Here is a 25,490-nt window from a genome sequence, read left to right as displayed (position 1 = left end):
CACCTTATGTTTATTCCCAAGAAGTACAAAGCCTTCTAATTTATCCATATAGACTTCCTCTCTGAGATCACTATTCAAAAAAGTCGTCTTAACATCCATTTGATGTACATGTAACTTATGGATAGATGCAAACACTATAAGAATTCAAATGGAGGTCATCTTAGCCACTGATGCATAGGTGCCAAAATAATTTAGGCCTTCCTTTTGCTTAAATCCTTTAGCCACCAACCTAGCCTTAAAGGTTGGAGAACCCCCTGTTAGAGTATTCTTCCTTTTAAACACCCATTTACACCCAATAGACTTCGATCTTTGAGGAAGATCAACTAGAATTCAAGTATTGTTGCACAATATTGAATTCTTTTCATAATTAATTGCCTCTTTCCAAAAAGTCGCATCCTTAGAAGTCATGGCTTCACCATAGGATTGTGGATCACCATCCACATTAAACATTATACGGATCTTTCTAATTACAGATTCTCTATTTTCCTCAACAAAGAATGCTAGAGATTGCGAGGAAATGAAATCGGGACCAAAATCCTTTAGTTTTCTTACTCTTTGACTTTTTGTCGACTCCATATCCTTATTGCTACAAAGACTTCTCTTGGTTTGATCACTTAAGATCATTGGTTGATATTTTTTTTCCAAATCCGTTAAATCAATAAAAACTTTATTTTTAATGAATACAACATCTCTTGTTTCAATAATCATATTTAAAACTAAGTCAAGAACATGATAAACCTTATAGTGTTGGGGATATCCAATGAATGCACCATTGACGACTCTTGGTTCTAACTTTGTTCTCAGTTGGTCAAGAACTCTATAGTAAGCCAAACACCCTCACACTTTGAAATAATCTAAGTTTAGCATCCGACTCTTCCATAACTCATATGGAGATACTTTGAACTTTCTCGATGGTATTCTGTTAAGGATATGACACGTAGTTAATAATGCTTCACCCCATAGATTATATGGAAGTTTAGCATTTAACAACATCGATTTAACCATATCCATTAAAGTATGATTCTTTCTTTTTGCCAAACCATTTTGTTGTGGAGTATAAGGCACGAAACACTCATGTACCACACCTTGTTCCTCACAAAATACATTAAATTCATTTAAAAAAATATTCACCACTTCTATCACTATGAAGCACTTTGATTTTCTTACTAAACAAATTCTCAACCTCATTTTTAAAATGTTTAAACATATCAAAAGCCTCGTCTTTACTTCTCATGAAATACACATAAGTAAATCTAGAGAATTCGTCTATAAAAGTGATAAAATATCATTTTCCACCTCTTGCTAGAATTCCATTTAATTCACAAACATCTGAATGGATTAAATCTAACACTTGTGAATTCCTTTCACACTTATTAGGAAACAATTTCTTCGTAATTTTTTGTTGAATACAAACTTCACATTTATCCACCAACTCATCATTACTTAGACTGATATAACCATTCTTTTTCATATATTTTAAAGTTTTAAAATTAAAATGTGCTAAATATGCATGCCACAAAGGATAAGATTCAATAATATAAGCAAAAGAATTAACTTTATTCATATCAATGCTCAACTTGAACATGCGCTCGTTACAGTATCCTTTTCCTACATATATATCACCCTTAAGCAATACTAACTTATCAGATTCCAAGATAACTTTGAACCCCTTATTACACAGAAGACTCGCGGACACGAAATGGACACTAAATTCTTTCTCACATCGGGAACATGCAACACATTGGTCAAATTCAATTTCTTCCTAGATGTAAAGTTGAGTTCCACCGTCCCTTGACCAAGCATCTTAACCGATTGATAGTTTCCCAGAAGCAGTTCATGGCTTACCATTGATTCATAACTCTTGAATTGTTACCGGTCATTGCACACTTAGACAGTAGCTCTGGATTCGAGCCACCAATTATAAGACTTAACGGTCATGGCTATGTTGAGTTCGGTAATTATACCAATCACCAAACTCTAGGTCCTTTCTATAACCATGACCACAAAGTCCATGTCTTCCACCATATTGGCTTTGAAAGTTGTGGCATCTTGCTTCTTTTTTAGAAGTTTGAAATCCTTAAGGTAGTGTCATTTCTTATTGTAATTATAACAAATACGAGATTTTTTCTTCTTGTCTTGCACGTCCTTGGTCTCGGATGTGGCCTTTCACTTACCATTTCAAAAATTCTTGGACTCGCTCATATGGTTCACTTTAAAACTTTGGGAAAGATACACTGCATCATGTTTCTGAGTTTCCTCTTCAATACATAAATGCTTAAGTATTTTCTCCACAATGAAGTCATCTACCATATGCAGAAGTTTCTTCTGATAACTGTTCCAAGATGAGGGAAACTTTGAGATAATAGCCCCGACTTGTAACAATTTCAAAATAACAACTTTCAAGTCATGAAGCTTGCTTACAAGGACTTCTAGTTCATGGACTTGATCCATGATCGGGATACTATCGAGCATTTTGAATTCAAAATACTTCATTATTAAAAATTTATCAGTATATTATCGTTCGGTGTTGTATTTCTCTTCAAGAGCTTTCCATATTTCCATCGGGGATTGCACCAACATGTAGAGATCATACAATCAATCAGACAAGGTGTTGAGGATATGTCCTCGACATGTGAAATTGTCTTCTTCGAGCTTTTTTTTGAGTTTGGCCACTTTCGTAATTTTTTTGAGGTTTGTATTGGGGGTAGGATCCTCCACAGGTTGTAGGTTTGGATCCAAAATGTATGCCACATTTAAGATGGTAAGAAAGAACAACATCTTGCCTTTCCAGTGTTTGAAGTTTGAGCCATCAAATTGGTGAAGTTTCACAAACTCTTGATTTATCACTTTGAATGCGGTGGTAGCCTCCGTTGCCATCTACAAAATAATTCTCTTTGATTGTTGGAGATTTTGAGTAGAGAAGATAGATCCAGAGACGATATTGAATTAAATAGTAGACTTCGAGGTACGAGTGATGCTTACCAAAGAGAACTGTTTGCCCCCACACAAAGTTGCTAGAGGGTTAAACAAAGGTTCTCCCGGGATACAACGAAGTTTTTGAATTTCCTTTTATTAGAAAAATTGAGAAATTCCCTAACTCTTACTTTAATTTCTGAAATTGAATTCATTGTAATATATTTGTGAGCACCATAGACCCTCTATTTATATACACTAAATGGACACTATTTTGAAGAGTCACAACATTTTACATTTGATTTCATTGGACATACTTCTTAGAAAAATATGTCCCATGAGATCAAATTTATCCTTTGAATAAATTATCACTTTCTAATAAGTGCTCATGAATAATTATAAATTTGCAATCTACAATTTCCAACAGTAATATTATTGTTTATATTTTTGTCATGAGATATGTTGGAGGGGTGAAGAATATGATCTTGAATGGATGATTAAGTAGATTCAAGTGTTGAGAATGATTAAATAACCTTTTCTTGGAAACTTTAGCTAATATTGAGGTAAGTACAATGGATTTTCTTAACTTTCCCTTAACAAAATAATTATGAAAATTGTTATAATGGTGAATTAAATATATATTGACCATGAATAATTAAAATGTGATTATGAGTATTTATACAAGATTTGGTAATTAAAAGAAAATAATGAAATGTATGAAATTTGGCTTAATTGATAAATTAAGATAGAGAAATTTAATGAGATATGATGTTATTGCATAATGTGGAAAAAGTGGAATTTGTTTGCTATAATAAGCTATAATGGTAATTCAATTCAACAAAGAACCATAAAAAAGTAGAAATTATAAAAGGTGCAATATGTTTATATATGCATATGAAAATATTATTAAGAGTATTGAGTACTTGAACTTCATAATAGATACATATGTGAACTTTTAAATGGAATTATTATTTGAAAATACTTAATGAGCCCAAAAAAGTTATATATGATATACATGAAATATGAAAAATATGTGATGATGAATGGATGTTCAGAAGCTCCAATTATATGACTTTGTTATGAGTTGTATATCATGAAAACATGGTATACATATCTATATGTGAATATGAAAACCTTAATGAAAATAATTTAATAAGTAGATTGCTCTAGTAAGCTTGGTAAAATAGTTAGAATACAATTGACATGTGATCGCATGCGCACGTGTGCAAAAAACAAACAATTTTATAAGACGATTTAAAAGTGTGATTTTAATTGCAAGCATTGGAACGCTGGAAATGTGCAAGTGTACACAACGGTTGAGTCCACAGGGACTGAATGTTATGATTAACTTCCGTGTTTTTCTTGTGAACAGAATTTTGGTCGAGCCGATAATTGTGACAATAGTCGTGCCCACGACTCCAAACGGTCCTGTTGAAAGTAAGTTAAATAAATTAAGGGAGTTTCAAAATGACTAGAAATTAAATAAATGAAATAGCAGAAATAAAAATTTAAATAAATAAAAAATTAAATTAAATTGGAAAATAAATTCGGATTTTATAGACATAGTTATTAAGCCTTAGCCCTAGACTCGGTGGATTCTGGTTTTTGAATCGATCCTCGAAAATTAGTTTTCTCCTCTATACAATAAGCTAATTATAGCGGCTAAGAATGTCCTAACTGCTAATTCTTCCTCTCGTAGTTAATCCCGATATGCCCTGCAAACCAACCCTTACCGATTGTCTAACCACGATACACGTGTTTGCAATTCAAGACCCTGGCAGCCTTGTGTTCTGAAGAAACTAACTTGGATTAACGACCTCAACTGCGCGGGACGCTTAAATCTGATCACAATCTCCCTTAACGTGTTCATGGAAATCCGAATACAGCACGGCTGACTTGTCTTTTCAACTGTAAGCGAAAACGACTCCAACCCAACACGCTTTTTGTATTAAAATTGAGTTAACTTTAAGGGATGAATTTGCCAATCCCGATATTTCGGAGAGATGGTGAATACTGATTTGAAGGATTTTTAGTGCAGATGCAATTTCTTACGATTCTTGATCTGAAAGAATACTAGCCCAAAACTAATTTGAATTTAGTGAAGTATGAATTTAATCATGCTTTGGTTGGTTATGAAAGTGGATTTAAATGGAAATAGTGATAGATGAAAGGGGAAGGGCTTGGGAAACAATTAAACCAAAAATTGAAATGGAAACAAAAGTTATCAAGGTGTGTTTTTTCAAGTCCACCATGCCACCTATTTATACATAAACCATATGCTAAAATTATGCTAGTCCTACCTACCCACTAATTATATGAAATAAATATTATATTTCTTTTCTAATTTTGGCTTTTATAAAGTTAAAAATCTGATCAGCCCCTAAATGTATCTAAATTTATGATTTGACCCCTCTTCAATTTCTCATGCTTTAATTTAATCCTTTTTGCTTGTCTTTGATTTACAGCATCCGAATTTCATTCTTGACAATATTTAAACATAAAATTCACCAATTAGCAGGAATTAGTTTAAGAACAAGTTGAGTTGAGCACGTAAAATATGCAAAATAAACAAGCTATCACTCATTTATTCTAATTTTACACTTGAGAAGATTAAACCTGCACCAATTAGATATTTTGTCAAATAATTATAATTTCATTCTGATTAAATAATTAATTCAATTGTAACCTTACATTTACAATGTAAGAATATTATTGGCATGGTTTTATCTAATTGAACAAATTACTAAGACATATAACATCACAAACATGGTTTTAACATTTTAAGAAGACAGAATTAAACAGTTGGATGATCAAAAAATATAAAATATCAATCTAAAGTAAAAATGTAAGGTAGTTGGATGATCGAAAAATATAAAATTAAATAGTTGAATTATTGTTTTATAATATTTTATCATTAAGTGATAAAAAAAATACTAAAAGTTGAGCGACAATCTTATACTAGAGGTGATCATGGGTTGGGCGGTCCGGCCCGACCCGATGGCCTGCTCAAAATATGGGAGGGTTTGGGTAAAAATATAGGCCCGTTTAAAAAACAGGCCGAGCCTCAGGCAAAATTTTTTGGCCTGGGACCGGGCCCGGCCCGGCCTGGCCTGAATATATAATAAATATATATTTTTTATTTTTAAAATGCATTTCCCATTTCCCATTTCCCATTTCCCATTTCCCTAAGCCCGTGCACTGATCAAAATCCCTAAGCCCTTCCCTCCTCCCTTTTTTTCCCCAATTCGAAAATCCACTTCCACCGATCCACCATTCCACCTCCGGTCCTCCACGGCTCCTCCCATTTCCAGAATCAGAGGTTAGAGCGGTGCTTCTACGTCTTCTACCTTTGATTTCAAAGGTGAGTTTGCTACTGTTAACAATGTTAAGTTGTTAACCTTAGTTTATTCGACATGTAGTTTTTTGCTTTTTGCTTTTGTTATTTTTGGATTGATGAACTGACATTGATCTCTGATATATTAATATGACCAATAGGGTGCTTTGATTTTCTGTCTGTAATTCATAAACTGATGTTGTTTGGATCGTTTATCCTGATAAAGGAGGAATCTTTTTGGGTGGTTAGGGTTAGGGTTAGGGTTTGGGATGTTTTGGTAATTGCTGGGAAGGATTGGTATTTTGATAAGATGATATATGATGGTTTTTTTATTTTGATTTTAAGACACGGAATCTTCGGTGTCTACTAAAAAAACGAGTGATAAAGGGTAAAAAACCCAATGAGCAGTAAAGAGAGAAGAAGAAAGGAAATCTACAGATTCAGGGAAAAAAGAGGACTGTTCAATGTACCTGAGTGTAGTAGTGATAAAGGGTGTGGAAGTTGTTGATCCAAGGAGATCACAAGGTGAATGTGGACTTACACATTTGAGCAAAAGCTAAAAAAAGAAGAAGAAGATACTACTGCTTACAATACAAGGAAAGAGGAGAAGAACAACAAGAAGAAGAAGAAGGAGAAGAAGGAGAAGCAAAGGAAGCTGCGGCCTGTTGCAGCTGTTTTTTCATTGGGTTGTTTTTAGTTTCAAGGAAGAAAATGACAAACTTGGTAAGAGAGAGATCGGAAGAGTAGATTGGACCACAATATAATGGAGTAATATATTAAAAAAAAAAACTGGAACAGTTTTTAAGGAAATGAAAAAAGAGAAAACAGTGTTGGATTAGGATAATGGTAGAGAGGGATTTGTTTTGTGAATTATGAAGAGTGGAGGAGTTCATAGTTTCTGTCTTAACTTTTGAAAGAAAACAAACAAAGTGGGAACAAAGTGTATGATTAAGACTGCTTTGGAAGGAGATTAGAATAAAAATATGGCTTTGGTGAATATAATTTGTTATTTTGTTTCTCAGCATAATTTAAGCAATTATGAGAGATTTATAAGGTAACACTATTTGAGTATTCAATAACTTCAATCATAAAATATTTTATTTGCTCAATAGCATTTCCCTATTTTAATTATATTATGTATTTAAAATATACATGTAATAAATAATGAAATGTATGTTTAACATATAATTTATATAATTTTGGTGTTTACTAAAAAAAACAGGTCGGGCTAGGCTAGATTCGGGCCTAAAATTTTTTTCTCGGGCCGGGCTTAAACAAATTTTCAGACCTATATTTCGGGCCAGGGCCTAAAAAGTGGCCTAGAATTTTTCCTGGGCCCGGCCCGGCCATGAGCCCTACTATCTTATACCATTTCAGAATTGGGTGAAAAAAAAAGGAATTTGCCCAAAATAAAAATATCCCCTCAAAGCACAACCTTCTATAAAATTTCGATTTCCGAAATTAAAATAAGCCCCTAGGGTTTCCTCTTCTCTCAGGGATCTCCCAAATCTACACCTTATCTATCAAATATGATGCAACAACCACCACCAGGAGGCGTAGCAACGCCTCCTTCAATGGCAGCCGATCAGTCTCAAACCCAGCACTACCAGCAACAACAGCAATCGCAGACTTGGATGATGATGTCTCAACAACAACAGCAGGTAGGTCAGCCGGTTCCTCCACCTTCCGGCTGGAATACGCAGCCTATCCCTCCCCCCTCTCAGATGCAGCAGTACCCCGCCGGTTCAGCGGCCGCCGGTTCCGGCGAGATTCGATCTCTCTGGATTGGTGATCTTCAACCATGGATGGATGAGAATTACCTCATGAACATCTTCGCTCAAACTGGAGAGGTAATTAAATTCGAGAAAAATACAGTTTCCGAGTACATATTAAAAATGAATCGTATTTAATTCAAATGAGCGAATATGTTATAGTCTTACCATTACTTGCAGAAGCTAAATTCCAAAATATTCATTTTTTTTCCTTTCTGTATAAAACTGAATTTCTTCTTTTCTTTTTATTTTAATGCAATAAAAAACAAGTAGTAAAGGTCGTAATTAAACAAAGGTAAATCTTTTGGTTTATTTTAGGTTGTTTCAGCTAAGGTGATTAGGAATAAGCAGACGGCTCTACCGGAGGGATATGGGTTTATAGAGTTTGTCTCGCAAGCGGCAGCTGAGCGGGTTTTGCAGTCATACAATGGGGTGCCAATGCCAAATTCTGAGCAGAACTTTAGATTGAATTGGGCCGCGCTCGGATATGGGGATAAGAGGCAAGAAGAGGGCACTGACTACACCATCTTTGTTGGGGATTTAGCGGGGGATGTTTCGGATTACTTGTTACAGGAGACCTTTAAAGCTGTTTACCCATCTGTTAAGGGTGCCAAAGTGGTTACTGATAGGACAACTGGACGGTCTAAAGGTTATGGCTTTGTGAGGTTTGGTAATGAAACTGAGCAGATTCGAGCCATGACAGAAATGAATGGAATTTATTGTTCGACAAGGGCAATGCGGATTGGACCAGCTGCTAATAAGAAGCCATTTACTGGTCAGCAGTATCAGAAAGGTACACATCTTGTAGTTTATTTGAAGTTCATTATTTATATTGGATGCCATGTGAAGTTTACTTGGTTGTGTATAGTATTTATTTGCTCTGATTTATGCTTGATTACTTTAACTAGTTGGTTATTATGTTTTGTTTTGTTTTTGGGTTTTCATTATCCGAGTTGAACATGTCAGAGTTCCTTAAAGTTTGAACCCTTACCGTTATGCAATAAAAGCTTGGAGAATTTATACAAAGTCGTTTCCTTCCAGTTTGCCTTTGTAAGATTGGGCCCTTATAATTATATTAAAACATGCTAAAACTTATATAAAACTCATGTTGTCTTAAGCAGGACACCAAGAGGCTCTCATTTTGGGGGGCCTGGAACTGATATCAGCTGAAATGATTCCACTTTAATGCGTGGCCTCATTTTAGGTCAGTTACTTTGTTTATGTCATAAGCTTCATTTTCTCGTGGCAGTATTTTTGCTACATTCTCAAATTACTTTTCCAGTTCCTTATTAGTTTTCCGGTCAGGTTCAATTTCGTTTTAGTTTCCCAACATGTTTCCTTTAAATGTTTCTTTACTTTTTTTCGTTTGTCCAGAAAATGTGTTTTTATTTAATCATGGATCAGTTCCCCATCCATACTTGCATATGTTTACACTGCCCTTTTGTTTCATTTAATTTTAAGATTCAAATACTCGAAACTAGCTCAAGCAGCCATGCTAAAGTTGCTATGCATGTTATCATGTGTCATTCTGTTCCTGAATCTTTGGGCAGGTTTTGATCTAATGCATTTCAAATCTCCACTTCTTTTTAAATTATTTTAATTTCTTGAACCTCACTCTATTGCTGTGTTGCATGCAAGGACAAATTGAGTCGGGAAAGAAACCCAAAACTTGTCACGGGATATTCAGTTGATAGATTTAACCTCAATGGAAATGGATCATTTGCCCTTCCTTATTGCCTAAGCTAAAATAATGAATGATTAACTGCATATGGATTTATCCATATTTATCTTGCATTTTGGAAACATTATTACTTGCCACTTGATGTTGTAGTTCATATCAAGTTAGAAGAATTTCCTTTGTTTTTAACTATAGGCCTCTTCTTGCCATTTTGTGGTTAATAACATGCTCTGTATCCTTCTGCTTATGCAGAGAATGTTAAAATATTACTCAACAATTAGTTTAGCAGATAGGTTTAGTCTGCTTGAAAGTAATCTTAGAAGTTGACTTTGTAACTCGTTCAAATTAAGGACCAGCAACTTCCTCTGCCCCCTCCTCCCCTCCTTCCTCAAAATTGGTGAAAGAAAAAAGAAATGCTTCATGCCTGATGAGGAAAAGATAGTCCCTGTTTCAATTTTCCTTTTCCCTTTTTTCACCCTATTGTAAAGGGAAAATAAAATAAAACTAAGAAGTCCTTTACTGGTTCCCTGAGTCTAGTGTAATTATGATTTCTTTTTATGCTGTTATTCTACTTATTTAGTCTGGTACTTTTGGATTTGCCTGGTAAAGGACTAAAGGTAAGCTTTGATGTATTCCAAGTGTAACTGTTGCCTGGTATATGGCTGGTGGGTTTACATTGGGTTCTTTTCATGCCATACAGGGAATTACTTTGAACTGCTTATTTATATCCATAAGTGTATACTTTCATGCTGCGTTTTTTGGGAAAAAATTATTGAGTTGAGAGAAGCAGTAGTGCTATAATGTAACTGTACTACATGATGTCTGTTAACAGGTTTGGATTTTCATAGTTATCATGAAAATATTTACTTTTGGAGGTGTGTTGAATTAGTTAAGCTTTTGTATATGAAAACATTAAGATTCTGTTATGGGACATGCATGCCTTTTCACTTTGTTTCACCATCTTTTATAATCATCTATTCTATTGTAGTTTATGTATATTTTTGATCCACAGATACTTCCCAGAACATTCAAGGAAATCCTGGCGAGAATGATCCAAATAATACCACAGTATGCATCTTTTTTTTTAATATTAGTATACTTGTTTCTTGGTATGGGCAACTGAAATATTACAAGCTAATGTGCAGATATTTGTTGGCGGTTTGGATCCCAGTGTCTCTGAAGACCAGTTAAAACAAATATTCAGTCAGCTTGGTGAGGTAGTTCATGTAAAAATTCCTGCTAACAAGAATTGTGGTTTTGTTCAATATGCTAATAGGTAACTCATAAATACTTTCATGTAATTCGGCATTTGAAATATTATTGCATGGTATTAATGGTTTCTTTAATGCGATGTACTTCAGAACTAGTGCAGAGCAAGCGTTATATGTTTTAAATGGTACCATTTTAGGAGGAAGAAATGTTCGACTTTCATGGGGACGTAGTCCTTCAAGCAAACAGGTTTAGTATTTAAAACTTTAGTGTCTTATAAATAAAGCAATGCTACACATGTTTCTCTAAACTAATAAGAGGGCAATGTATTGGGGCTTCCAGGCTCAACCCGATCAGGCCCAGTGGAATGGTGGATATTATGGCTATGCTCAAGGATATGAAGCATATGGATATGCACCTCCTCCCCATGACCCTAGCATGTATTATGGGGGCTATCCTGGATATGGGAATTACCAACAGCCAGGAGCGTACCAACAACCACAGCAGGTAAATGTGACTTTATGAACTATTTGTACTTTTTATAGTTCTATATATTATTTGCTCTTTAGAGAAAGCGGAAAGATCGCAAGCATTCTGAATTTAATTTTTTAGCACTGTAACTTTGGCTGCACGTAGGGGGAAAAAGGAAGAAGAAATGAAGATGTTGTCTGTGTTCTTTGTTGCATGAATCTTGATTTCTTTAAGGCAGACATTTTTCCTTTTCAGAAACTGATTTATTCTCCCATTTCTTCTGACACATTCATTTGTGCTTAATTTTTCAGTAAAAAGTGTGGCTGGAGTGAAGCTCGTTGACATTGATCCAGAGCACATTAGTTGTTGGTGTGATCCAATCAAACATGTTTTAAGGTTGTAGATTTTCATTGTTTCCTGTACAATCTTTTTTTTGGGTTATGTTTCATCTTTTCCCTCTCTCCCATATCGTTTTAGCTTCGCTTTCTTGGTTTCTTATCCTCTGATATTGAGTTTTGTTTTGATTTGATTTTCCAGTCTATTGCTATTCAGTGTTATATTACACCATGGTAGTTTTTCGGACTGATGCTTTTTAATGTTTATTGTGAACTTATTATGCTTCTTATTTGTCGATTTAGTTTTAGTTCTCTATTTTGAACTGTTTATCAATTATATGAATAAAGTGGTTCAAACTTTTCATTCAGTTTGATGAATCCGGATATGGTTTATGACAAACTAACCAAATATATCTTCGTGTTCATTGTGATGGATTCAAAAGGAGATCACCTTATAATTTTGTGACAAAGAGATGCAGCCATTATCATAAACCGTCACAAAAAGGAAAGATAAATGTCACCGGGTTGGGGTAAACCACTGTACCCTTAAATATTAAAAGTAGTAAATAAATGAATCCCACTTGATACAAAGAAGCTCAACTACAGCAAATATTGTAGTTTTACAGTCGTAGGAATATATGCTTCTTCCAAAACAACGTTGCCAAATTATGTTGATCTTTGCAGCACCTTCTTAGAGATGGATAGCCACAAGATCTTGTTGAACTTCGGTTATTTAACAAGATCCTCAGTCCCTGTTCAACGATGGATGGATGGACAGATGGATGCAACAATGTTAATTCTCTACTGTGATTACCTCATTGGAGGATAAGAACCGAGAACATGAGCCAGAATCCAAGACCTTTTTTTCCTGTTGTAGTATCTTAACATACCTCAGAATTGCATGCTTGATACGTCGTATGTTCATAACAAAAGGAAAACGCACATGTTTAACAAGAAACTGGTCTTTCCCTGTTTACTAAGTTATGACAGCCTAAAGTTACATCAAGATAGCTTTTCTATATATATCTATAAACTGAAAAACGAAAAGCTTTATTCTAAGTAATGGCAACAGTTCTAATCTTAAAAGGGTTAGAGCAAAGAAAATCCGATGCTGCAGCCTTCTCTAACTTTTAAGGTTAGGTTAGCCCTTCGGGGAAGTCTAGCTCCTTCACCTTGTTTAGGATTTTAAAACATTTTACATAGTCTATTTCATTATACTAAAACACTCTACAACATTCCACACTCCAAACTTATGACTGCTTGTTTGAATCATGCGTTGCTTTATCTCTGAGCATGGTTCCTTCAGAACTGATGGCTGGCTGTTCGATCCGAGATGCTTGGTTTTCTCTCATGTTTTCTTGAACAGCCTTGAAAGGAAATGCAGTACATCAGTGTCTATGTCAAACATCAGGGTGCATAATAGATTTAATCATAATAGTTCAGATGTATTATACCTGCAACAGCTCAGTCATCTTGCCAGTTCTGAAATTTTCCAAAGGTTTGAGCATAGAAGAAGAATGAGTGGACTGTACCGCTTGTAGTGGTTCGATAGAGAGTGCCTGATCATCTTCCAGTTTATTTCCCAACTCTTTGACTGACAAATTACCACCTTGAACTTCTGGTGGTTGTAGGGGGACTTGAACTCTTTTCATGACTTCAGATAGCAGTTTCTCAAATGGCATGCCAGTCATCGACTTTGCATCTTTATCCTGTAAACCGTCTGCTGGAAGTTGACTATATGAAACAGTTTCACTTTGTATGCCTTTGGGCACGGTGTGGTTACTACTCCGAGGTTGAGGTTGAGTAGGAAATATCGGGTTTCCAACTGTTGGTATCTGGTTGACAGGTTTTTCCTCATTTGTTGCATTGGCAGCTCCAGACAATTGTTTGCCTTTTGAGACCAAATGAGGAGGTTGGCTTAATTGTTGGCTGGAAACTTTCCCATTTGATAAACTAGCAGGTTGGAGCACAACAGGCACCACCGTGCCCCTGGACAGTAGTGAATTGAATTGTGTTGCCGCTGGCTGCACATTCTTGTTTTTTATGGCTCCAAGATTCGAAGCCCGGGCTCGTGGTACCTGGTTGGCGAGAGCTGGTCCGTTGAGTGGATGAGCTGTTCCATTCCTCTCCCGTGGGAAGGGAATCTTGTTTCGTCTAATCATTTGGAGGTTAGGAGCAACATCATTTTCAGCTGAAACGGGAACATAATGCCCAGGCTTGAAGACCACGCCCCTTAAAGTGGTATCAGAGTTGCCAACCCTAACAGTAAGCAAATATCCGGCATCGAATGCTGCCTCAATAACACCACTAACAGCCTGACCAACCATTACGTCATTTGCATCAGGATTCACTTGGTGAGGTCGGTTTCCATTCACTGCTCCAAATCCAGGTGGGACATGGGCATTCTCAGCATGGTTCAGGTTCTGATTCCAAGGCATCTGAGCATTCTCCCCCTGATTTAAATCATGTTTTGGGTGCTTTCTTGGGCGACCACGTTTGCGCTTTAGCAGAAAATCATCTAACGCATCAGGGTTATTGTCTTGTTCATTGTCTTGATTCATCGTAGTATTTGCAGCAAATAAATCTCCTTTTCTGCAAATCTTGTTACTGTTCCTTTCCTGGAAGACAAAACAAAAGAGCAGCTATAACCAACATGAAAAAAGGCAAATATTCAACTTCATAAACAAGTCAAGTAAGACTTCTGCCTTCTCAACATCACTGCAGGTTCGTATTAAGGCCATGCTGGCCACCTAATATTACTCCGATTCTTCAATTTTCCTGAAGTACCCATCTCAGACACTCCATATCTAACACTCAAACCTGAGTCTGGACAATTCAGAATAGAGAAGCATTTTACCATTTACTAGCAGATTACGATCAACACATTGTAAATTTAATAGTTTATAAATACATGACTGATATTTTTCTTCTTATTTAGTCAGGAAAAGAGAAAAAAGACAACAAAATCTATAAGCTCAATAATGCTATTGTTCTTTCTATGCATATACCCTCGATATCAATAATTACAAGTCATAATGAGACATTGGCTGTACCATGAGTAAGCTTCCAACCAAACTTTAGAGCAGATAAGGAAAGAAAAACAGAAAGCTCTCGAAGTTAAGAGAAGTGAAACCGTTACGCTTAAAAGGTAACTCATTGAACTCTGAAATCTAACAAATGAGCAATACAAATAGCAAGGTTTACAAAGAAAACCCTTCCTCTTTAGGAATTCTGCAGTTGACAATCAAGCATCTTATTTAATGAAGCTATAGATCGATCTCAGGATAAAATACGCTATCACGATCACGTATCTTATAAAAAGAAGGGCATGCAGATATCAATAATACTCATGCAAAGAACCACGACCCAAAACCATAGCCACCATATATGCTAGCTGATTATAATACGAGTAAAAGGCTAAAAGCCAAGGAATCATGACTAATCTGTTTGTGTTCCAATGACAAAAATTGCCTGTAATTTTTCCCAAAACGGAAAAGATCGCTTCAAATCTCCATAAAAACCTTTAAACATAACCTTAACTATTTATTGGGATTGCTAAACATTAAATTCAAGAAGTTCTAAACTGTTCTAACAATTCAAACTTTTGACGAGTTAAAAAAGGCATTTGTCAATCCATTGAAGACAAAAGCTAAACCCCACTATCATGTTTCTTTTCCGGGATTCATGAACATCAATTGCCCGAGTTATCCACTCTCTTCACTTCTCCAAGTATTCTTGTCCAACACTTGTTTGTGGCACACATATTGACATGGATATAGGGGTTTAATCCTCCAAATATATGAAAAAGAACTTAAAATTAAGAAAAATAATTAAGTATACTCATATCGAACACATACCTATATCCGACAACCAAGTGGGAGTAACATACCAAACTAATAACAAAGCTCTTAGGCATTGCTTTATTTTTACCTCAAACAGAAGGGAAAAAAAAAAAAACTCACCTCATGCATGCAATCTGCACAACAATTTACATACAAAACAAAAGCATAATTAAAAAAAGAATACTAGATAAAGAGTAATAAAGGGCTGAAAAAACCCCATTGAAACGGTAATAAAATAAAGATTTCATGAATTAGTATTAAGAAAAGCGAGAAGTGTAGACCTTTTCAGAGCATTTTCGTCAACTTCAAGGATAAGGAAAATCCTGTAACAACCATAAATCAAAGCTTAAGTCAATAAAACATGAACAACAAAACCCAGGGAAGAAAGCAAGTGACCAAAACTGTTGAAGAAGGACAAAAAATAAACACTTAGCTAAAACCTAGAAGATTAAAGACAAAACCCATAAAATTTCTTACAGAGTAACACGAAAATTAGGGATTAGAAGATAACAGGTGACCTTTTTTCTGATGGTGTCCTGTTACTTGTGTTTCTTTGGGGTTTTTGCTTCTCTTAACAACAATTAAAACTTTGATTAAAGACAAAATCATATTTAACAAAAATCTGCTTCTTATTTTAATTCCTTTTATTTTATTAAATTTTTGTTATTTTGGTAGGGCGGAAGATAGAGTGACTATGTTTGTGACGGGACTGAAGAACGGAGAAATCAGAAAATGCCACGTGGGCAGAATGATGATTCATTAGGCTTACTGTTGAAACCTGTTGGGAGATGGGATTGACACGTAGGTTAAAGTGGGTCCTAAAGGAGTTAGTTAGCTAAGCTGGCTTTTAGGGTAATAAAATACAGTATTAATAATTTTAAAAATGATAGAAAATAGGAAAATGGTATTCATCAGCTATTGCCTATTGTATCCTGGTTATTTCTATATTATCCTTTCTTTCCCTATTTGGGGGACTAGAATCGCATGTATTCTCAAATGCCTACCTTCAATAGTTTTGCCTTAACTAGGAAATTGTATATATATGCCAACTATGTATCACTGCTTAGGTGGCAATTGCCATTAATGTCATTCATTATTACTTTTCCTTTTCTTCAACTTTTGAATTCAAATGATTTTTTAAGTAATAAATTTATAGTGAATTCATGCTCCTCTCTTTAAAATTTAAAATTACCTCTTTTCTGTGCTACTTAATGATAATAATCTTTTTTATATTATAAAAGAATAAAAAATTATTGCACCTTAATTTTTTATTCTAATTTACAAATAAAAATAGCACTCAATAAAATAAAGAAAGGTAACAACATTTTCTAATAAAATTACTAACAATTAAAAAATGTACCCATAAAAAAAATTAACTATAATTAATTAAAATTATTAAAAAACATATGTTTAAAAAACTATTACATGCATATTTCAAAAAAAAAAATCCATTCAGAATTGAATTTTCAATACTCAACAAATGTAGAATTTTTTTTAATTAGTCTAAATAAATTAATTATTTACGAAAATAACTCAAATGCAAAATCTTATATAAAAATGACATTTTTTTACAGTGCATGTTGGTGTCGGCCATCTCACCGTCAGCACCATCCTCCATCATCTCGTAATGATTACCCAATGATTGTTTGGTCTATAAAAAATGATTTCTTTTTGTCTCAGCCCTGTGTTCGCTAGCACCGTTATGTATTTTTTCAACTACAGTTAAAAAAAATATGGGTACTCTAAAAAAAAAGAAGAAGAATGCAATAATATTTTAAAAGGTGTCGGCATTCATATTACTGACATCGGTGTGAGTTTTTTTTTTAAAATATTTTTCTGCGTTGTCCTTATTAATACTAGTTTGATTTTTCAAAAAAAGATGGGTGTCAGCGTTCTCCTTGTCGGCACTGGCTTTGTCCTTCAATTGCATGAGAAGAAATATTTGAAGAAAATAACACAATATCAGTAGAGGAGAAGCACTGAATATTTGAGAAGAAAAAAAATGCTTTTGAGTTTTGTTTAGTGATTATAGTACTTAGTAGACAAAGGAAACAAGAGAAGAAGATGAAAAAAAATCCAACCGTCAAGAAGAAAATAGAGAGTTGCAGTACATTTATTATTAGATTAACAATTCCAAATAAATTAATTTATCGACATCAATTCCGGTTTAGTTAGATTTTTCACTCGGTCTAACCAATTTTAATCTAGTTTAACCGATTCTTAACCAATTAATTTTTTTTCAAAAACCACGTGGGTGTCGACAACATGAATGTTGAAATCTATTAAAATATTATTTTTTTCTTTTAATCTCAGAATACTTATATTTTTTTAAGTGCATTTAAAAAATATACATACTGGTGCTAGTGAACACATTGTCGACAAAAAAAATATTTTTTTATAGACCGAGCAATATTAAAATCATTAGGGGATGATGGAGGGTGGTGTCAGTGGTGAGATGGTCAGTACCAACATGCACTTAGAAAACAGGTCATTCTCGTATAGGATTTTGCACCTGGATTATTTTATAAATAATCCATTTATTTGGGCCAATTTTGAAAAAAAAGCTACAAATGTAGAATTCCGCTGCTTGACTCTGGTGGCTTGTTTTTTATTATGATTAAATTTAAAATTAAAACAAGTTAAAATTATATGCTAATCTACTTGGTAGTTGTATCATAAAGTATGCGGAGATTAAGAAGGTCCTTAATTGTTTCTGCCAAAATATGAGAGTATGGACCAAACAACAATTGCTATTACAAACAATGATCATTTATCTTGGCTCAAGAAAAGTAATATTCATGCTTTGTTTTTTTTTTTTTTTAATTGTGTATGCTGCACTATAGCTATATGCATAAGGAGCTGGTTCCCAAATAGCCAGAGGTACTCGGTGAACAAGAGGGTGGCAATTCTGTTGAGAAAAGTTGTTGAAATGGTCGAATTTGACCTGGACCAAATGGTGTTTGATGAAATTGTTAAGCATGCTGAGAAGGTTCACCCAAGATACATTATGTCATTTCCCTCGCTCATCTTCCAAGTCGTACATAATCAAAATCCTTGAATTGTTAGTATAAGAATCTAGTGCCAGAATTGAAATTCTCTCACAAATGGCTAGAAGGCAATCACACTGTCAATGATCAAGTGGAGGAAGGCAAATGGCTCTGACAGTGAGGATGCTGAGCAGGAGGAAACACCTTAGACCCCGGAAGTGCCAACTGCATCAAGCCCCAACGCCATCCCTATAGGCATTCGTCAACGAATGATTGATGACCTCATCTCCTACACTGAGGCAAATGAGAGACATGTTGCTGGGTTACGAGCAAAAGCTAAGGTTGTGAAGAAGATTTTGGACAAATAAGAGGCACTACGTGCTGATATCTTAACTCTTCCTGATGAAGAGTGATATTATCGAATCTAATGTCCTAAGTGTAGTATACTCGTTTTGTATACTTGTATTTTTTAAAAAAAAATGGCTTAATAAAATATTCATTAATTATATTAATACCCTTTGTATATTGTCCTCAATATTTTTGCACGTAAAGCAAAACGGAAGCAATATGTGCTTATTGGTTACCTAATGTTTAACTAATACAAAGCGATGTTACATAGTTAGATCACAACATGGAAAGACAGTTTGTATTAGTAGATAAACCTAAACATGCCTTTAGGCTAACTAGAAATAAACAAATCGATTGAAAGACTAATATGTCTTCTATCAAACCCAATTAGGGAGATGATTTATCTTAAGCATCGGAGTAGATGACTCTTAGAAGATAGTGTAACAACCCGTTTTCAGTGGTGTAAAAAATATTGGTTTCGAGACCCCAAATTCGACCAGTAAGTTAGTATTTTATTATTTATTTAATATTTATAGAGTTATTACAGTGTTGTATTAAATTTTGGTTAAAAAATTTTAACATTTAGATAGTTGATTAAGTAAAAAGGTGTAAAAATTACAAAAATTAATCACTATTGTGTTATATTTGTCTATAGGGTATAACATCAGATAAGAGGGTTTCAAAATGTAATTTGACCATAAAATATTATGGTGGACGATTTTAGTAATGAATTAAATAAATATATGTTAATTTTATAATTTAAAATGTTAAATAATAAAGTAATAATAAGTAAAACTAAAAGAAAATTAGTCATCATCTTCTCCATTTCTTTCTTCAACAAAAAACCCCCATAGCCAACACAGAAAGCTTCGTCCAAAGATTGTTTCAATTGCATGGTATGTGTTTTTAACCCGTTTTTAGTAACTTTTATGTTATCGAGATCGTTGTAGCTTAATCTAGCTAACTTAGTGACTAATTAGTAAAATTTAAAATGTTTTGAGTTATGTCATTGATAAATTTGTGATGTTTTTGAAGTTTGATGATAGATTTATAAGCTTTGATAGTTAAATATGACTATTTTGTAAAGTGGTTTTGGTTGATTTTAAAGTTTAAGGACTAAGTTGTTAAAATAGTAAAGTTACATGAAATTATTGTAAAATTTTGATAAATATGGGATGTTTAGGGACTATATAAAACTCATCCAGCATTGATTTGGTTAAATTGTGATCGATTCGAAAGTTTTGGGTTTAGGGATTAAATTAAATAAAAAGTAAAAATTTAGAGTAAAAGTGTAAAATATTGATTAAGGGTCAAATATGTGAATTTAAGTGCTTTAAGATATTTGAATTGATTAATTGAGTGAAATTATTATATTTAGATCAAGAAACGGATCAATTAGTTGATAATCGAGAGAAAAGAAAAATTGTTGAATAGTCGTTGTCGAGGTGTTGATAGCTACTGTATTTTGGTAAGTTCGTATAATGTTATTATGTTTGATGATAGCTTAATTAATTATGTGATTAACTGAAGTAAGTTTGAAATGGAAAAGTATTGGATTGAAATGTAAAGTATTGCATGGTATACAGTTACGTTGATATAAGTTAGTATACTAAATGTACGTATTTAGGGTGCTTCGCCTCCCTCTCTCCTAGTTGGATTAGGGGATGTTTTCTATTAAATAAATGTTATTTGTGTAAGTTTTATTCAACCAAGATTTTCCTCTCTCTCCCTATAAATAGATGGCATTGTTAGAGCTATTAACATAAGTTTTACATTCAAGTTTCATATATAGTTATTCTGCAAGAAAGTAATGAGAGTTTATTTTCTTAGAATTAATAAATTCTATTTTCTGGGAATTATGATTTCTATTGGTTTCTATTGAGAGAATTACTTTCCTACTGAAAGTAATAAAATCGTTTCTAATTTTATGTTAGGTTCGTGTTTCTCGAGCTCACAACCGATGCAATTTGTGGTACAATGATAGCGAAAAAGGTTGTTTAGTTAAAAGTCGAGAATGATTCAAATTCGTCTCATACAAAGAAGAAATAATTTTCAATAAAAGTTTATTACTATAAATACGGCTGGATTTAAAAAAAAATTCTAAACTCCCATTGTTACAATAAACCATTTCTTAATCAAAATTTTCTACAGATTTCGCAATTGTGTTGACCAAAAGGGAGTCAAAGTCAAAGTCAAAACAGTGGTGGTGCTGTTGAAGGGGAGGTGCACGTGCCAAGGAGAGTTTCCACCTTTGCTTTTCTACTAATGATATTTTATTAGTTTTTTGAAACTTTTTTTTGACTTTTTTGGATTTTGGAGGACCGTACTTATTTTTCTTTATTCATTAGCTTGCTTGATTATTTATGTAAATTTTAAAGTTGAATCTCTTAATTATTTTTTAAGTTAAGTCTTTAAATTAAGGGAATATACTATGGGGGAGCGATAAGTATTTGATGTTCAAGCTTCCTAAATTGAATGATGATTAAGATGTTCCTAAGAAAATGCCCACTTTGTTCACTGCTGCAACAGACAACAACTTTCCATATTTAAGGGATTCACAATTGATTGAACTATATCTTTGACTAAGCTGAGATCACATATTATATCAAGTCCATCAATGAAGATCATTTCACTTGGAGAAACATATTTGGAGAACCAGATCGAATCAAATATATCTAATCCTTTATATCAAAGAAGTTGGATCGGATTGGAATGTTGAAGTCTCAGTTGCCAATACTCCATGTTTACCTTTATTGTTATTATTATTTGTATTTAGCTATTTTAGCTGCTTTATAGAAAAGATTGTCGTCATCTTCATTATGTTAGCGAGTTTCGAAAACTCTATATATTTGGGAGACTTGGATAGGTTGATGTACTAATTTTGAGAGCACTTAATCTATTCAAGAGAGGAAGATTATATGTGTGAGTGCATTTGATTGTAAAACTTTTGTGCTGTGGTTCTAAAATCTAAGTTCTCAAAGGGAGAATTTAGTAATAAGAGTTTTAGTCTTCAAAGATATGAAAGTGAAGAGTTATCACTAAAGTGTGATAGATTTAGGTTCTACAAATATAGGAAAACTGAACTACGTAAACAAACTTTAATGTTCTAATTGTGTTTTTGCAGTGCTTGAAAAAGTACCAACTATTATAAACACTTTTACAAATACTTAACTTGGTTTATATAAATACGGTACATAAGCTATTTAGTTTAATGGTGTACTGTTGTTGTTCTTTTAATTTTTTAATCTTTTTAACAATGCATGTTTAAACAAGAAATTTGAGAAAACTTATTTGTATTTAAAATATGTAAATCTATTAAAAGAAATAATTGAAAATTTTATTTATTATAGCAAATAATGGACATTAAATTATTTGTAATTTAAATGGAAATTAAAATTTGAAAACATTAATATTAATTAATAAATACAATACATGACAAAAACAATAACTATATAAAGAGTAAAAAAAAATCAAATATTAAACCGTCACTTGTCAAAAAATTGTAGTGGGAACATATTTGAAGGGTTAATAATAATTATTATATACACATATTATAATTGGGAAAGATTAGAGTTCCTAAACCTAAACCCAAAACTGAAAAAAAAATTAAAATTAAAAAATAATTTAGGTATATTAAATCTAATGGCCTATTATCTTTAATTCTTAAATGTATTTTTTAAAAATTCAAATAACAGTTTTTTATTAATTTCAAAATCTCATTAAATAAACAATCTAAATTAACAGCTTAATAATTTCACAATTAAAAAAAAAAAAAGGGAATTGGTCTATTACTCACCCTTAGAGGTCAATTAAGTATAATTACCTCACGACCCGTTTGGAGAATGTAAAAGAAAGAACTTAAAATAAATAGACTGACTTGTGGGGCCGACCATGTTTCATTAAAATATGTGGATGAAATAGAGTGATGTTGATTTGATGTTTGCTGAATGCCTCTTTCCAAGGCTCCTATAGCATGGTTTAAACCTTCATTGCATTCTCATTTTGTCAATTTAGGCTTAAGGTAAGTAGTATTTCACATTTTCTTCTATCACCTTATTTTTAGAGATAAAGTTAAAATTTCTTTTAGGGACTGAAATTAAATGGTATATATTTATGATAGTAAAAATATAATTTTATTATTTTAATATCTATATCTTTATAATTTTTAAAGGATTAAGTCAATTTTTTATCATTTTTAAAAGGCCTAAAGTGTAATTTTACATTTACTAACTTAAATTTTAAAGGGGCCTAAATGGAAACTTTTTTATTTTAAGGGGGCTCGGGGCCTCTACTAGCCCCCTAGCTACACCCTTACTTATTGCCATATCAATTCCTTGCTTTTATAGAAGATCCTGTAGACTATCCAATTATACACATTCGGAAATGACTGCGAAGGATTCCTGTAACACTTCACGCCTGACCCGTTCACCGGGTCCGAGCTACAGGATGCTGCATTTGTTTACCAGAGCAACTACTGTCAAATTCACAGTAATTAATCTTTTACACATGCAATTCGTTGACAATTATATTCATTTCAGGTTAAACAAACAAATCCGAGCTTTAATCGAACTTACAAAAGCTTTTTTATCAACTCAAGTACTAAGTAGGACCAAATTGTAAAGTTTTTAAAATGTATGGATCGACGTCGCGACTTCATCTAGTGCTCGTCACGATGTAGCCATCTCAGTATGTCACGTCGCAATGACAAGCCATAGCTTGTCACAATGTCACTCACTGTAATGATAACGTTGCGACGTCCAAAAATCTGAGGTCATGACGTGACCCCTATATTTGGTAAAAATAAACCATTTGGTACCTATTTCATACTCTCCAACCAAACCTATCAATTTATGCACCAAGTAAAAAATTCATTGCTAAGAACATACCAAACAAGCTCAACATCCATATTTAACATCTCCTCAAGACAATTACTATTTATGCATCAAGTAAACTTAACATTTCATGCCATGAATCAAAACACAAACCAAGTCGTTCAATTACCAAACTTTACTTGTGCTAAGGATCCTTAAAACATACCAATTCACTTCCGTTTCAAACACTTATATACACATATGTACATCTAGGCTTGTAACCATTAACCATAATCAACAACTATCAAGATTTGGCCACATTTTCAAGCATTTTACCATTCCTACCTCATTTCATTCTAATTCATATGCCATATGCACTTAAACATGTAAATCAAGATAATCCATTTCAACTAGGCATCACCATTGCCAAATTATCCATAATATACTCAATTACCATAAGCAATATAACATACCAAGCTTTTCAATTCACCACAACTTATATACATTAAGATAACATCAAGACACTTTACATATACATGTCACAATCCTAGACTCAAAATGACCAAAAAGTCCCTGATTTGGTGATAGAATAGTGTGAGCTTTAGAACGATCCGACTTGATGTGTTCCGTAAGGCGACACCTGTAACACCCTTCACACAGTCTGGTCGTTGAACCCGAGTTATAGGATGCTACAACAGTTAACAAAGCATATTACATACAAATCTAACTTTAAACATTCAATTAAACAATAAAACATTTCATAGTTCAAGCAAAACATGATTTATAAACAAATCTGAGTCTCAATCGAGCTTACGAAAGCTCTTAAACCAACTCAGGAACAAATAAGGATGTAATTGAAAACTTAAAAGAAGTATGAAAATTTCATCAAACAAGGGTCACACGGCCGTGTGGCAAGCTGTAATAGTGTGGAAAAGGATTTCAAACGATTGTGTATCCAGGTCGTGTAATTCACTGAAGTCGTGTGGACCTAAATGCAAAAATTCATTAGAAAATCACACGACCGTGTAAAATTTCAGTGGCCAAAAACTACGAAATTCAAACGGGCATATGGCCAGCCTGTGTGATATTCTGAAACCGTGTGCTATATATATATGCATTCTACAATTTAGTGGCACACGATTGTGTCACTAACCCGTGTGTGACACATAGCCATGTGGCCAGACCGTGTGGTACAAAAAGTGTATTTGAATTATCAAATTTCATGCCAAACAACTACCAATTCAATTGGTGTACATTTGATCATTTGAACATGCATATAATCAATCTAAACACATCCTAATGCATCCATTTAACCAACTAAAATGCCATACAAGCTACTCATGAAAAGGACACTTTACTAGATATAATAACCTATGTACTTATCAATCATTTAACAAAACCTACCAATAATCTTAACATTCCCAAAACTCAACTAGAGCATATAATGTGAGAATCTCTTAACCAACTAACGAATATGCCTCATTGGCACCATTTCACAAACAAAACATGACATATGCTATTTCTCAATATATATATTCAACTTCTATCACACATACCATAATATTATGCAAACATTTTACCGTTTTCAATTTTCAAATAATCTCAATACCACATTTATACATATATATAAAATCAACATCCTTTAAAAACTCACAACAACATGCCCTACAAAGTATACATAACAACAAGAACTAGATGTTAATAATTCACTAAAGCATATAAATCATAATTCCAAACATTCACCAACCATCTAAAATTCAAAATGACAACTCTAGGTACATGACAAATTT

General features: G+C 33.5%; 2 protein-coding genes across 10 annotated transcripts; one reads left to right on the top strand and one right to left on the bottom strand.

The window, feature by feature from the left end:
- Positions 1–6,062: 6,062 nt before the first annotated feature.
- LOC107919834 (polyadenylate-binding protein RBP45C) lies at positions 6,063–11,997 on the top strand. 2 transcript variants are annotated; one of them, XM_016849222.2, is made up of 8 exons: positions 6,063–6,274; positions 7,744–8,097; positions 8,338–8,812; positions 10,710–10,765; positions 10,843–10,973; positions 11,059–11,155; positions 11,249–11,413; positions 11,689–11,997. In XM_016849222.2, the coding sequence occupies exons 2-8, from the start codon at positions 7,777–7,779 to the stop codon at positions 11,689–11,691; spliced, it is 1,248 nt and encodes a 415-aa protein (XP_016704711.1). In that variant the 5' UTR covers positions 6,063–6,274; positions 7,744–7,776; the 3' UTR covers positions 11,692–11,997. The 2 variants fall into 2 exon arrangements, with proteins under 2 accessions (XP_016704711.1, XP_016704712.1); XM_016849223.2 differs by having other exon boundaries at positions 6,073–6,274; positions 7,470–8,097.
- Positions 11,998–12,630: 633 nt separating this feature from the next.
- Positions 12,631–16,181, bottom strand: LOC107919831 (uncharacterized). 8 transcript variants are annotated; one of them, XM_016849215.2, is made up of 6 exons: positions 16,073–16,169; positions 15,836–15,877; positions 15,675–15,688; positions 14,418–14,538; positions 13,167–14,330; positions 12,631–13,079 (listed from the first exon to the last, which is right to left on the bottom strand). In XM_016849215.2, exons 4-6 carry the CDS (start codon positions 14,451–14,453, stop codon positions 12,963–12,965), a joined length of 1,317 nt encoding a protein of 438 aa, XP_016704704.1. In that variant the 5' UTR covers positions 14,454–14,538; positions 15,675–15,688; positions 15,836–15,877; positions 16,073–16,169; the 3' UTR covers positions 12,631–12,962. The 8 variants fall into 8 exon arrangements, with proteins under 8 accessions (XP_016704704.1, XP_016704703.1, XP_016704708.1 ...); XM_016849214.2 differs by having other exon boundaries at positions 16,032–16,143; XM_016849219.2 differs by lacking the exon at positions 14,418–14,538.
- Positions 16,182–25,490: the final 9,309 nt, after the last annotated feature.

This window comes from Gossypium hirsutum, chromosome D13, assembly GCF_007990345.1.
Source record: "Gossypium hirsutum isolate 1008001.06 chromosome D13, Gossypium_hirsutum_v2.1, whole genome shotgun sequence".
Classification (NCBI taxonomy): Eukaryota; Viridiplantae; Streptophyta; class Magnoliopsida; order Malvales; family Malvaceae; genus Gossypium; species Gossypium hirsutum.
This window is presented reverse-complemented; position numbering and strand designations above follow the sequence as displayed.